The 14925-nt window shown below is 42.8% G+C and overlaps 1 protein-coding gene across 1 annotated transcript in view; it reads right to left on the bottom strand.

Annotated features, from left to right (window-relative positions):
• LOC132828285 (methyltransferase-like protein 27) overlaps positions 1 to 14925 on the bottom strand; it is a 44500-nt gene that overhangs the window by 10177 nt on the left and 19398 nt on the right. Inside the window, exons 2-3 of the mRNA XM_060845259.1 lie at positions 13205 to 13325; positions 3571 to 3699 (exon numbers count right to left, since the gene is read on the bottom strand). Coding sequence (XP_060701242.1) covers positions 3571 to 3699; positions 13205 to 13324 — 249 coding nt within the window. The 5' untranslated portion in view covers position 13325. The remainder of the gene's footprint in view (positions 1 to 3570; positions 3700 to 13204; positions 13326 to 14925) is intronic.

The raw sequence follows: 14925 nt of genomic DNA, 5'->3' as shown, positions 1-14925 counted from the left end.
GATACCTACAAATACTGCCTCTGAGGGTACTCACATTTAATGTCTAGATAAGGCTCCTCCACACCTGATGTACTATACAGCTCCTGTATTTCCAGCTGTATGTTGCTGGTTACTCTGTATAACCCTGTAGTGTGGTGCGAAGGCTCCTCTTTCTTGTAATCTGACATCTTCTCTCAATCTCTCTTACTGTTGTCAGAGTCACTTCAGCTACATCAGTATCAGATAATCAAATCTAAACTCTTTTATTGTATCAACCTATTCATGAATTAATAGTGCTGCAGGACCCCGGAGCTCCGCCATCCATGTTGCTGACGTTTAACTTGAGTTCAAGTCCTCTTTAGGGCATGAGATTGCTATGTAGTACCTTGGCCCTGATCTAATATTCAATGGCTGATCTATATTTTAACTTCATTTCCTCACCTTCCTTCTCTAACTCTTAATACCTGTGCTGAATATGCATCATATTTATGAAATTTGTAACTGGTCCAGCCTCAGTAGCTTTTTGGAAGAGAGAGATTCTGATTTTCACCAGCCTATGTTTGAAGGAGTTCTTCCTGACATCACTCCTTTCCGACTTTAATTCTTATCCTGAGTTTTCCCACCAGAGGAAACAGTCTCTCCCTCTCTCTCTCTCTCTCTCTCTCTATTTACTTTCTCAACTCCTTTAATCGTCTTAAACATCTCAACGAGGTAATCTCTTAATCTTCTAAACACAGAGGGACTAAGATTGAGCCTATGTTCATAACCTCGCCTCTTTTGACCTGGTATCGATCACTAATTACATTCAGAGAGCTCCTTTGATGTGATGGAACTTCATGAAGAGAGCCAACTTGACACCTCTATAACCTGTGTCGCAGGGGAGAGGGAGAGTGAATCAAATTTCTTCTCTTCTGTCCATAACAGAGGTGGATTTGAATGTCACGTTCTTGTCTCATTTCTTTCCTGTTTGAAATGCACCATTATGAATTCCCCCTCCCAACCCTCACCCCTCCCTCATCCTTTGTCCATGAAGTTCAATTTCGAAATGACCTACAACAACTTTCCTTTTAAGAATGAAGAAGGCGTAGTTCTCCATTTCTGTGACTTAGACTCCACTGGTGATTCCTGAAGTGACCTGTTTTGGCAGAGCTCCGATGCAGGTGGATGCCATTAAATGTTGAGCAATATGACTCTTTTCGGCTGGGAATTAGTTCACTTTTCAGGTGAAGTACGTGATTCTTCCTGGCAATCAGGGTTTGAAAGAAATCAAGACTAGCTTTTACTGGATCCTGAGCTGCTTTTGTCTGTTCAGATGTTAAAAAATCTGAGCCAAGAGGTCAGAGCTATATAATTAAAGTCATTCAAAAACCAGCAGTCAATGACAGGACCAGCTTTCCAGGATGATTCAGTTCAGGTACTGAGATGGTTTTGATGTATCTAGTGTAAACCAAATGCGTTTCTAGGGATAACTTGGGGCCGTTAGCACCAACTCAGGTGAAATGAGTTATAATAGCCCTCCCTTCGTTTTGAACTGGGTGAGGTAGACATCTCATCTATTGTGCATTTACCCTGGTTTGACTGGAATGTCTACGCAATGCAAAAAAGTCCAGGACAATGATGAATTAGCTTTTGTCCATCAGAGGTTCGTGAGAAGCACATTGTGCAGTTGATAAAATCAATCTGAAGTCCAGTATCTGCTGTTTTAAATTTAAACATGAGAATGTAGTTTTCTAAAAAAAAATCTTGGAATCATTTTTCTTGCCTTTTGAATGTGATACATGGAAAATCTATGTCACTACTTCAGCTCATTTCCTACTGATATGTTTAACTACACTGATGTCATTTCTACTCTTGACTATTCCAATGGGTTTCACTAAAACGTCACTAAAATATGATTTGACCAATGTGGACAAAGAACAGCCAATTGCAGACAAAACAATGTCAAAGTAGGGTCAAGGAGCAAGGGTACAGGGCAAACATGTTCCAGTAAAGGTAACCTAACGATGACAGCTTTACCTCACTGGGTTCTCAGCTTTATGATACTATGGTTATAAACAATCTGCTTTAGTCTCAAATGGTTGCCAGGAGTTTACAATCTTTCTGTGAAGCTGCGTACCCTCCAAGAACAGTGCATCCTTCCCCAGTGGTGGTGCCCACAGCTGAATGGGGTTAGTTTGGTGGATTCTAACCATGCTTTAGAAAACTATGACAAACCTTTCCTATCTTCTTGTATTTCAAAAAAAAGGCCAACATTGCATTAGACCTTTTAATTATCTTTTGTATTTGCCCACTATACTTGATCTCTCAAATCTTTCTGCTCCTCTGGAACTGGGAATAACACTGGTGAACATAGATACATAGCAATGAACAATAGTAGCTAATTGAACTGTTTGCAGAAGCATGTGTGATACAAATTGTGTGATCTATATTTTTACATATAAATAATTTACTGTACGTTTGGGTTTCTGGATTTTGCATCAGTAACTGATGGGTTTTCTGTGTGTCTGGAATTAATTAACTTGTAAGTATTTCTGCAGCTATTTCTTTCAATACAGTTATTGAGGTCTGGTTTAGAATCAATGGGTTTTGTTTGCACTTCTAATGTTTTATTTATTTCAGACTGTTTTGTGACTAAGCAAACTAAATAATGGGGTGTCCAGATTTTGAAGTGTTTTTGAAGTCACCTGGAATTTGCTTTTTTAAAGTTTAGAGAAAACAGCCACGGCTCAGGGAGAGAAGTCTTTTTTTAGTTTAACTTTGAGTTCAGAACATTCCTGTGAAGCCTTTCGAATAGAATGGCTATGTAGACTGCTATTCCTGAAAAAGAACGGACATATTGTGAACTCAGTTACTTTAGAGTGAACAGTGGGTGTTAATCCCAGACTAGAAATGTTGGGATAAAACACTGAAGAGGTTACTTAAAGCTTAGTAATTTTAAGCAGGTGTCTAATAGCCCCAGGATGAAGTTATCTGCATTTAAAAGCTGAAATCACAAGAGACTTAAACCTAGAGAGATGTTTCATAACAGGACTCTACATGAATGGTGTTTTGTGTGCTGTCCCAGGGATGTGTTTTTGGTACAATTGAAAAGCTATTTGTGTCTTTTCAATTTATAAAGGAGTGTTTTCAGAAGTAGTAAAAGGATACTTTTACTGCACAATTAGAAATCTTTAAATCTGTATTATCAGTAGATAGTTTTGTTTATTCTATTTTGTCCTCATTTGTTTTGATAAGAAACTATTTTATAGCATTGAGCACTTACCACTTTGTTAATACCAAAACAAACCAAAGTACGATCGATGTAGCCAGGTTCTAGTCTGGGATCTGACCTGTCCAGTAATAATGTCAGCTGGGAATATAATACACGGTTCAGCAGGTCTCCATTGGAACTGTCCTCCCCCAGTTCCATGTGGCGGACAACATCTGAAATCACTGATAGCTTCAAACATTAACTGGGACTGTCAATCATAGCATACAGATCAAGCTTACTGAGCAGGTCAGGAAGAAGATTACCATTTAACTCTAATTCTATATATAACAACAGAACCTGAAATAAACATGTGTTAATTTGATTGATGTTTGGTCTGATACCTGTTCAGCAACCCCTCCTGTTCCACAGGCAATGTCCAGGACGAGAGCATCCTCTCGCTTTTTGGGAAATACAGGGTCCAGTATCTCAGCAGCAAAGATGTGAGCCTGATAATTTATCAATGCAAGATCCTTAAAAAAGGAAAAGTTATCTTTATTAATTTCGTTCAATAATTCCCATCAGAGAAATGTTCAATAGTGAAGGACGCAATTGTTTTCCTTGTGCACTTGGGAGTGAATCAAGTCATGTTGCACAAGTGTGCCTGGATATAGATGAGGAGAGACGGTGGTGTAGTACTATTGTCACTGAACGATACTGAGGCACCAGCTAATGATCTGGGGCTTGGGTTCGAATCCCACTGTGACAAACAGTGCAATTTGAATTCAGTTAACAAAAGCCTTCAGCTTTAAAGTTAAAAAAAAATGGTTTAGTGATGACTATGAAAACAATTTAAACTTCATAAAAGCCCATCTAGTTTATTAATGTCCTTTAGGAAGTGTGTGTTCACGTGAGTCCAGATCATAGTCTCTCTCATAGAATCATACTTTTACAAACATTGTCCCAGAGAGTATTATCATCTCTGGCTATGTCCTGTCATACTGACAGCTGACTACAAAGGTGCAGATTGTACTCTGTGTGGGGGACTTCAATCTCCACCATCAGGAGTACCTCAGCAGCACCATTACTGATCGAGCTGGTCAGGTCCTGAAGGATATCGCTGCTAGGCTGAATCTGTGGCAGGTGGTGAGGGAACGAACAAAGGGAAAAACATATTTGACCTCATCCTCACTAATCTGCTGGCTGCATTTGCATCTGTCCACAACTATATCAGTAGTACTGCCCACAGCACAGTCCTTGTGGTGACGAACACCCTCCATCATGTTGTATGGTATTATCATCATGCTAAATCGGACAGATTTTGAACCGATCTAGCACCTCAAGACTGGGCACCCGTCATCGTCAACAGCAGCAGAATTGTACCTCATTGACCAGCATTCCCCCTCTCAATCATTACCACCAAGCCAGCAGATCAATGGAGAGAATAAGAGAGGAAGTCAGGAGATTACTCAGGCATACCTGAAAATTAGGTGTCAGCTTAGTGAAGATACCATCAGGACTACTTGCATGCCAAATACCACAAGTAGCAAGTGATAGATGGAGCTAAGTGACACAGCCAATGGATCAGATGTACGCTCCGCAGTCCTGTCACATCCAGTCATGAATAATGATGGACAATTAAACAACTGACTGCAGGGGTAGACTCCCCAAAATGCTCATTCTCAATGATGGAAGATGCCAGCACACCTGTACGTCAGCTCTGATCTCCAGCATCTGCAGATCTCACTTTCTCCTCGAAGATTTTAACCTACTGCGAATCCTCTTGCAAGGATGCCTTCCTTAAAGAAGCTCTCTTCCTCCCTCTACAAGGATTTCAGTGAGTCCCTCTCTCACTGCACACCCAGGTCATCTCCTCCCTCCGCACCTGCCTACAGAACCGACTGATCCCATACGGACTCTGGACTACATTCCGACCAACAAAATTTGGACCCAACCAGGACAACCTGTACCTACAACAAATCCGAAGCCTCCAGCAACAGACCTCGCTCCGGATCCTCCGCTCCACACTTGCAGCCATGCGTCGCTACCTACATTCCCTGCAATCAGCCCTACCCCAGCTCAGGACAACACTCTCACAGACTTGCAAAGGACCTCTAATGTTCTTCATCCACAGAAGAATCCATACACTAAACAAACAGTTCTTCCTAGCTATATCGGAAATTAAAGACAATAAGTACCAAAAACTTTCTCACCTACCATCCCACCAACCTCTGTATACAGCGTATCATCCGCCGTCATTTCCGCCACCTCCAAACAAACCCCACCACCAGGGATATATTTCCCTCCCCTGCCCTATCAGTATTCTGAAAAGACCACTCCCCCCGTGACTCCCTCATCAGGTCCACACCCCCCACCAACCCAACCTCCACTCCCAGCACCTTCCCCTGCAACTGCAAGAAATGCAAAACTTGCGCCCACACCTCCTCCCTTACTTCTCTCAAAGGCCCCAAGGGATCTTTCCATATCCGCCACAAATTCACCTGCACCTCCACACACATCATCTATTGCATCCGCTGCACCCGATGTGGCCTCCTCTATATTGGGGAGACAGGCCGCCTACTTGCGGCATGTTTCAGAGAACACCTCTGGGACACCCGGACCAACCAACCCAACCACTCCGTGGCTCAACACTTTAACTCCCCCTCCCACTCCACCAAGGATATGCAGGTCCTTGGACTCCTCCATCGCCAGACCATAAGAACGGTTGGAGGAAGAGCGCCTCATCTTCTCCTAGGAACCCTCCAACCACAAGGGATGAACTCAGATTTCTCCAGTTTCCTCATTTCCCCTCCCCCCACCTTGTCTCAGTCAAATCCCTCAAACTCAGCACCGCCTTCCTAACCTGCAATCTTTTTCCTGACCTCTCTGCCCCCACCTCACTCCGGCCTATCACCCTTACCTTGACCTCCTTCCACCTATCACATCTCCATCGCCCCTCCCCCAAGCCCCTCCTCCCTATCTTTTATCTTAGCCTGCTTGGTACACTTTCCTCATTCCTGAAGAAGGGCTTATGACTGAAACGTCGATTCTCCTGCTCCTTGGATGCTGCCGGACCTGCTGCGCTTTTCCAGCAACACATTTTCAGCTCTGATCTCCGGCATCTGCGGATCTCACTTTCTCCACCTGTACAAAAAGTAAGGCTGAAGCTTTCGCAAACAATCTTCAGCCAGAATTGCCAAGTGGGTGATCTATTTCAGCCTCCTCTAATACTCCCAAGTATCACAGATACCAGTCTTCAGCCAATCCGATTGACTCCACATGACGTTAAGACATGGTTGGGGGCACTGAACACTGCAAAAGCAATGGATGCTAACATTATTCTGGCAAAACTCAGTCAATTACCTATCCCCATCAGAGATAGGAGGTCTTGTTAACAGTGCATAGGAGCATGGAATTGATTTCTTTCCCATTTGAAATGTTAGAATTCACCAGCCGACTCTATGTAATGATTCCTTTCAGGGAGGTGATGTGCAGTTGGGATGCTGAGGATTCAGTTCTCATGCAGCACTTACCATCTCCTATTGGCTTCCTGTGCTGCTGCTGCATGTCCCTCAGATCAAGATCCAATGTCGAAGTTCCATGGCACCCCAAAAGCAGGTGAGGACTACCCTGCAAGGAGTGGGAGAATAGGACTTAGGGTGTAGCATGATGGCTCAGTGGTTAGCACTGCTGCCTCGCAGACCCAGGCACCCAGGATCGATTCTACCTTCGAGTGACTGTCTGTCTGAAGTTTGCACATTTGCCCCATGTCTGAGTGCGTTTCCTCCGGATGCTCAGGTTTATCTCACAGTCCAAAGACGTGTGAGTTAGGTGGATTGGCCATGCTAAATGGCTCATGATGTGCAGGTTAGCTGCTCTAGCCATGGGAAACATAGGGCTATATGAATAGGGTGGGTCTGAGAGGTACAATCCTCAGAGGGTCGGCGTGGACCTAATGGGCCAAATGGCCTGCTTTCACACTGTGAGGGTTTTGTGATGAATGACTGGTGTGAATGGGACAGTGAACATTAATAAGGAAAGATCAGTTAATAGTGACGGTGAAAATAAGAGACATTTCATGTTAACAAGCCTCTCACTGCTCGTGGCTGAAAATGTGTTGCTGGAAAAGCGCAGCAGGTCAGGCAACATCCAAGGAACAGGAGATTCGATGTTTCGGGCATTAGCCCTCCTTCAGTTCATTGGATGCTGCCTGACCTGCTGTGCTTTTCCAGCAACACATTTTCAGCTCTGATCTCCAGCATCTGCAGACCTCACTTTTTCCTCTCACTGCTCATGAGCAGGACTCGGTTGGAAAGTGTAATCTTTTGGTCTTGACATCAAGAAGGGCCTCGCTTGATGTCTCACTGATTTACACACTTTCCTTGTCTGCATCGGTCAGAGGCAGGCAGGATTCTGCCCACTGTTTTTAACTCCTTCTGAAAATCATCAAATCACACAAGATCATGACAAAATTAGCAATAATCTGTTGAAAACGATCTTAAAGATTGTTGATCTTCCTTTTATAAATGCAGTCTCTCAGTGTCATCTGGCATCTTTCCAACATATCTGAAGTTCATCGAGAGGACTGGTCTTTCGCAGCAACTATTTCTCAATTTCCAAATCTTCAAACATTTCAACATGATTCAAATGCATTCTTTGTTCTGACGGTATTAGGCAAGAACTTTCAAAAGTTGATTTGGAAAGGCTGTTTACTGGTAAAGGGATGGTTGGAAAGTGGGAGGCCTTCATGAATGAGACAAGGAGTGTTCAGAGCCAGTCTGTTCCTGTTAGTGCAAAGAGTAAGGCTGGTAGGTGTAGGGAATGCTGGACGACAAGAGAAATTGAGGCTCTGATCGAGAAAAAGAAGCAGGTGTATGTCAGGTATAGATAGCTGGGATCAAGTGAATCCCTAGAAGAGAATAAAGGCAGCAGGAGTATCCCCAAGGGGGAAATTAGATGGCACAAAGGGGACATGTGACTGCTTTGCAAATAGGCTTAAGGGGAATTCAAAGAGATTACAAGAATATGTTAAAGACAAAAGAGTAACTAGGTAGGGAATAGGACCCAAAGATCACATGGGCATCTATGTGTGGAACCACAGAAGATGAGTGAGATACTAAACGAGTATTTTGTGTCAGTATTTACTGTGGAGAAGGACATGGAAGTTAGAGAACTTGCAGAAATAAGTAGTGAAGCAGTGTCCATATTACAGAGGAGGAGGTGCTGGATGTCTTAAAACATAAAGGTGGAATAAATCCCAGGGATCTTAACAGCTATCCCAGATGACTCTGTGAGAAGCTAAGGAATTGATTGCTGCATCCTTGCTAAGATATTTGTATCATTGACAGCCATGGGTGAGAGGCCCAAAGACTAGAGGGTAGCTTCAGAGGAAAGCCGGGCTTTCATCAAATGGGCTGAAGGGCCAAAGAGTAGCAGATGAAGGTTAACTTAGCTAAATGTGAGGTGTTGCATTTTGGGAAAGCAAATCAGGGCAGGTCTTATACATTTAATGGTAGGGTCCTGGGGAATATAACTGAGCAAAAATACTTTGATGTGCAGGTTCATGTTTCCTTGAAAATGGAGCCGCAGGTAGGCAGGACAGTGAAGAAGGAATACTACATTCAGTTCAGGTCTCCCTGCTATTGGAAAGATGTTGTTGAACTTGAAAGGGTTCAGAAAAGATTTACAAGGATGTTTCCGGGGTTAGAGGGTTTGAGCTATAAGGAGAGGCTGAATAGGCTGGGGATGTTTTACTTGGAGCACCGGAGGTTGAGGGATGACCTTATATTGGTTTACCAAATCATGAGGGGCATGGATAAGATAAATAGACAAGGTCATTTTTCCCATGGTCCAAAACTAGGGGAGCACAGATTTAAGGTGAAAGGGGAAAGATCTAAAAGGAACCTAAGGGGTAACTTTTTCATGCTGAGAGTGGTGAGTGTATGGAATGAACTGCCAGAGGAAGTGGTGGAGGCTGATACAATTACGACATTTAAAAGGCATCTGGATGGGTATATGAATAGGAAGGGTTTAGAGGGATATCGGCCAAGTGCTGGCAAATAGGACTGTATTAATTTAGGATATCTGGTCAGTATGGACGAGTTGAACAGAAGATTCTGTTTCTGTGCTGTACAACTCTATGACCGTATGGCAGGTGGGCCAATGGGCTGAGAAGTGGCAGATGGAGTTTATGTGAGATGCTGCATTTTGGGAAAGCAAATCAGGGCAGGACTTATATACTTAATGGTAGTGTTCTGGGGAGCATTGCTGAGCAAAAATACTTTGATGCGCAGGTTCATATTTCTTTGAAAGTGGAGTCGCAGGTAGATAGGATAGTGAAGAAGGCCTTTGATAATAGACAATAGGTGCAGGAGTAGGCCATTCTGCCCTTCGAGCCTGCACCATCATTCAATATGATCATGGCTGATCATCCTTAATCAGTATCCTGTTCTTGCCTTATCTCCATAACCCTTGATTCCACTATCCTTGAGAGCTCTATCCAACTCTTTCTTAAATGAATCCAGAGATTGGGCCTCCACTGCCCTCTGGGGCAGAGCATTCCACACAGCCACCACTCTCTGGGTGAAGAAGTTTCTCCTCATCTCTGTCCTAAGTGGTCTACCCCGTATTTTTAAGCTGTGTCCTCTGGTTCAGCACTCACCCATCAGCGGAAATATGTTTCCTGCCTCCAGAGTGTCCAATCCTTAAATAATCTTATATGTCTCAATCATATCCCCTCTCAGTCTTCTAAACTCAAGCGTATACAAGCCCAGTCGCTCCAGTCTTTCAGTGTAAGGTAATCTCGCCATTCCAGGAATTGACCTCGTGAACCTCCGCTGCACTCCATCAATAGCCAGAATGTCTTTCCTCAAATTTGGAGACCAGAACTGCACACAGTACCCCAGGTGTGGTCTCACCAGGGCCTGTACAGCTGCAGAAGAACCTCTTTTCTTCTATACTCAATCTCTCTTGTTATGAAGGCCAGCATGCTATTAGCCTTCTTCACTACCTGCTGTACCTGCATGCTTACCTTCAATGACTGGTGTACAAGAACACCCAGATCTCTCTGTACTGCCCCTTTACCTAAACTGATTCCATTGAGGTAGTAATCTGCCTTCCTGTTCTTGCCACCAAAGTGGATAACCATACATTTATCCACATTAAACTGTATCTGCCATGCATCTATCCACTCACCTAGCCTGTCCAGATCACCCTATAATCTCCTAACACCCTCACACATTTCACCCTGCCACCCAGCTTAGTATCATCAGCAAATTTGCTAATTTTATTATTAATACCATCTTCTATATCATTAACATATATTGTAAAAAGCTGTGGTCCCAGTACTGATCCCTGCAGTACCCCACTGGTCACTGCCTGCCATTCTGAAATGGAGCCGTTTATCAGTACTCTTTGTTTCCTATCAGCCAACCAACTTTCAATCCAAGTTAGTACTTTGCCCCCAATACCTTGCCCTAATTTTGCTCACTAACCTCCTATGTGGGACGTTATCAAAAGCTTTCTGAAAGTCCAGGTACACTACATCTACTGGATCTCCCTCGTCCATCTTCAGAGTTACATCCTCAAAAAATTCCAGAAGATTAGTCAAGCATGATTTCCCCTTCACAAATCCATGCTGACTCTGACCTATCCTGTTACTACTATCCAGATGTGTCGTAATTTCATCCTTTATAATAGACTCCAGCATCTTTCACGTCACTGAGGTCAGACTAACTGGTCTATAATTTCCTGCTTTCTCTCTCCCACCTTTCTTAAAAAGTGGTATAATGTTAGCCACCCTCTAATCCACAGGAACTGATCCCAAATCTATTGAACTCTGCAAAATAATCACGAACGCATCCACGATTTCTAGAGCCACTCCTTCAGTACCCTGGGATGTAGACCATCAGGCCCCGGGACTTATCAACCTTCAGACCTAACAGTCTCTCCAACACCAATTCCTGGCAAATATAAATTCCCTTAAGTTCAGGTCCTTCAGCCACTGTTACCTCAGGGAGATTGCTTGTGTCTTCCCCAATGAACACAGATCTGAAGTACCAATTCAATTCTTCTGCCATTTCTTTGTTCCCCGTAATATATTCCCCTGGTAATGCTTTCCTTTACTGGCCACTGCATGGAGTACAGGAGATGGGAGGTCTTGTGACTGTACAGAACATTGGTGAGGCCACTTTTGGAATACTGCATTCATTTCTGCTCTCCCTGCTATAGGAAAGATATTGTTGAACTTGAAAGGTTTCAGAAAGGATTTACAAGGATATTGGAGGGTGTGAGCTCTAAGGAGAGGCTGAATAAGCTGGGGATGTTTTGCCTGGAGCGTCGGAGGTTGAGGGATGACCTTATAGAGGTTTATCAAATCAGGAGGAGCATGGTTAGGATAAAATGGAAATGTCTTTTCCCCAGGGTCCAAAACGAGGGGGCATAGATTTAAGGTGAAAGGGAAAAGATCTGAAAGGGACCTAAGGGGTAACATTTTCATGCTGAGAGTGGTGAATGTATGGAATAAGCTGCCAGAGAAAGTGGTGGAGGCTGGTACAATTACAACATTTAAAAGATGCCTGGATGGTTATATGAATAGAAAGGGATTAGAAGGATATAGGTCAAGTGCTGGCAAATGGGACTGGGTTAATTTAGGTTGTCTGGTCGGTATGGACAAGTTGAACAGAAGGATCTGTTTCTGTGCTGTACAACTCTATGACTGTATAGCTATTGTATTACATTGCATTTTTTTGTGACAAAATCTGTTAAACTCAAATCAGATTGTCAGGTAGCATCATTGCACTGACTTCATACTCACTGACAGGTTTGTAAGAACATACAAAACAATACTTAGTCAGTGTTTCCATGAATCTCAGTAAAATATTAATATCTTGCATCTTTCAGTTCTATTTCCTAACTTACAATATTACAGAGCTAGAGAAATTGTTTTAATGTGGCTCCAGAGCTACATTACAGAGAAAACATTTGGCCCATTGAGTCTGCTCCAATAAACAAAACAACAGTAACTAATCTTAGACTTCAATCTGAGTTTCCCACCCACTTCCCATATCCCTCAATTTCCTCAACAAACCAAACAACTGTTTATTTCAGTTAGATACCTCAATGATGAAGCATCCACAACTCAGTGGGCTACAGAATTTTTTGAGCAAATAAATTTCTCTTTTTCCTAATCCTAAATGACGGTCCTTTCATCCTGGGAATTTGGGTCCATGTTCTAGATTCCCAGCTGGATGAAACAATCTCTCAGTGTCTATTCTGATAAGGCCATGATTCTTATATGATCAACTCTAATGCTTCTGAACTCCAGAGAATATTGGTCGAATTTATTCAGCTTCTTATCATGTGACAAACCTCACATCCTGGGGACCAACCACTTGACCATTACGTACCATCTCCAATGTCAGAGCATCCTTCCTTAAATATTGGGACCACACTTTCACATAGTATTCCGGGTGTGGTCTCACCCTTCTGTACAACTGCAACAAGACTTCTCTACTTCTCACACTTTAATCCCCTTGCACTAAAGGCCAACATACAGCCATTAATTATTATGCTTTTAGTGAGAAATAACATGAGCATTAGCTTTATGGCTTTCTTTCCTATCGGTATATCATAACTTGTCTATGTCCCTGTTCTTCTCTCCCTACAAGGGGAGTTAACCTTCAAGTTAATGTTTACAACCTTCACTTCCCATACAAACAAGCAGCATCAATCCAGGGACCAGGAGGCATGGTGATAATGCCCATGTCTCTGAGCCAGGAGGCCTGGGTTCAAGTCCCACCTGCTACTGGCGCATAATAATAATGTCTCTGAACAGGTTGTTTAGAAATACCTGTGAATGCAAACTGATGTATCTGAGTCTTACAATTGTCATTGGTGATCTGCTGATGATCGCTTGTATTCTATGACTTGTCAGGAAATATAATGAAATGAATATCTCAAACGAAGGAAATTCAAATTGAACATGATGCCAGGAGCAGAGAATTAAAGCAAAGAGAGAGATTGAAAGAACAAGATCACCTTCTCATATCTTGTTGCCCATGTGTTATAAAACTTTACTTTCTCCTCAGGGTTCTTGATACTGTACACAGTGCGGATGTTCTGGATGGAACTGTCTTTATCTCTCCCAGACTCTGCCATTCTGAAGAGAAATGGTCTCCAGTTAGGAACAGCTGGTCAAAGCTGAAAAGAACTGAGGTTCACAACAACTTGTATTTGTAATATCACTCTTCGCATTCAAATATCTCAGGAATTGTCTCCAATATTCATTAAAGTGCAGAAGAATCCAAACCTTTACTCTGTGCAGCCCAATGCTGTATTCATTATAGATAATATATGATTGGTTAGGGGCTGGTTCATTTATTGTGATGGAGAGTCACACCTCCTGTCCACAAACCTGTTGTACGAAACCATGTTTCACCTGGTATTGACTTTTTGACTGAAACTTTGCAGTAGTGCAGCTCTGAAGTTGGCTGTCACAGCTTTTGATGAACAGTCAGGACTCTCTTTGAAAAACCATTCCATCCACTGTTGATTGAAGATTTAACATTTCTAAAGAAGCAACATAATTATATTCTTTAGTTTTATTTCATGAGTGCAGGATTCAAATGTTTTATCTAACAGGAATTTTGAAGTGTAATCCTTTTTTTAATTCACTTGTGGGACATGGGCATCACTAGCTATCCAAACATTCGTTGCCCACCCTCAGTCACCCTTGAAAAGATGGGGGTGAGCTGCCTTCTTGAACCACTGCAGTCCGTGTGTTGTAGGTTGCTCCACAATGCGGTTAGGGAGTATTCCAGGTTTTTGATCCAGTGACAGTAAAGAACAGATATATACTTCCAAGTTCGAGGGGAACTTGAAGATAGTGATGTTCCCATGTATCCGCTGCACTTGTCCTTATGGATGGAAGCGGTCATGGGTTTGGAAGGTGTTGACCGAGGATCTTCGGTGAATTACTGCAGTGCATCCTGTAGATAGTACACATTGCAGCCACAGAGTGTCAGTGGTGGAGGGAGTGGATGTTTGTGGATGAGATGACAATCATGCATTTAAGGTATGGGAGTTATTATCAATTACACTTTATCTTTGTGAAGCCAGACAATCCCACTGAGTGGCAGGACCTGAGCTACTTATGAACAGGTGTATATACACTCGCATTCACAGTGTAAATAGGTCATTTGGCCCCTTGGAGCCTATCAATCATTCAATAAGATCATGATGATTCTATTTGTTTCAAATTCCACATTCTCAACTGTCTTTGGTTCCCTTATCCAATTCTCTATTTCTGTCTGTCCAATGTTCAGTGGTCATTTTTTCATTGCCTTCTGAGACAGAGTTCCAAAGCCCCACAATTCTCTGAGAGGAGAGGGGTTGTTACTATTTGCTTCTCCCATGAAACATCCTCTTGTGGACCCTCCTGTGAAACTCTATCTTCTTACATTTAATGACATTGAATTTGATCTGTCATTCATTTGACTGCGTCCCATCTTGTCAATGTTCCTAATAGTGTCAACTTAGGAAAAGGTGAGGTGCAACGAGACCTGGGTGTCATGATGGAACAATCGCTGAACATGGACATGCTGGCCTTCATGGCGAGAGGATTTGCATATTGACGTACGTATGTCTTGCTGCAGATATACAGGGCCTTGGTGAAGCCACACCTTGAGTACTGTGTGCAGTTTTGGTATCCTAGTCTAAAGAAGGACATTCTTGCTATTGAGGAAATTCAGTGAAGATTC

Source organism: Hemiscyllium ocellatum, chromosome 26 (assembly GCF_020745735.1).
Source record: "Hemiscyllium ocellatum isolate sHemOce1 chromosome 26, sHemOce1.pat.X.cur, whole genome shotgun sequence".
Classification (NCBI taxonomy): Eukaryota; Metazoa; Chordata; class Chondrichthyes; order Orectolobiformes; family Hemiscylliidae; genus Hemiscyllium; species Hemiscyllium ocellatum.
This window is presented reverse-complemented; position numbering and strand designations above follow the sequence as displayed.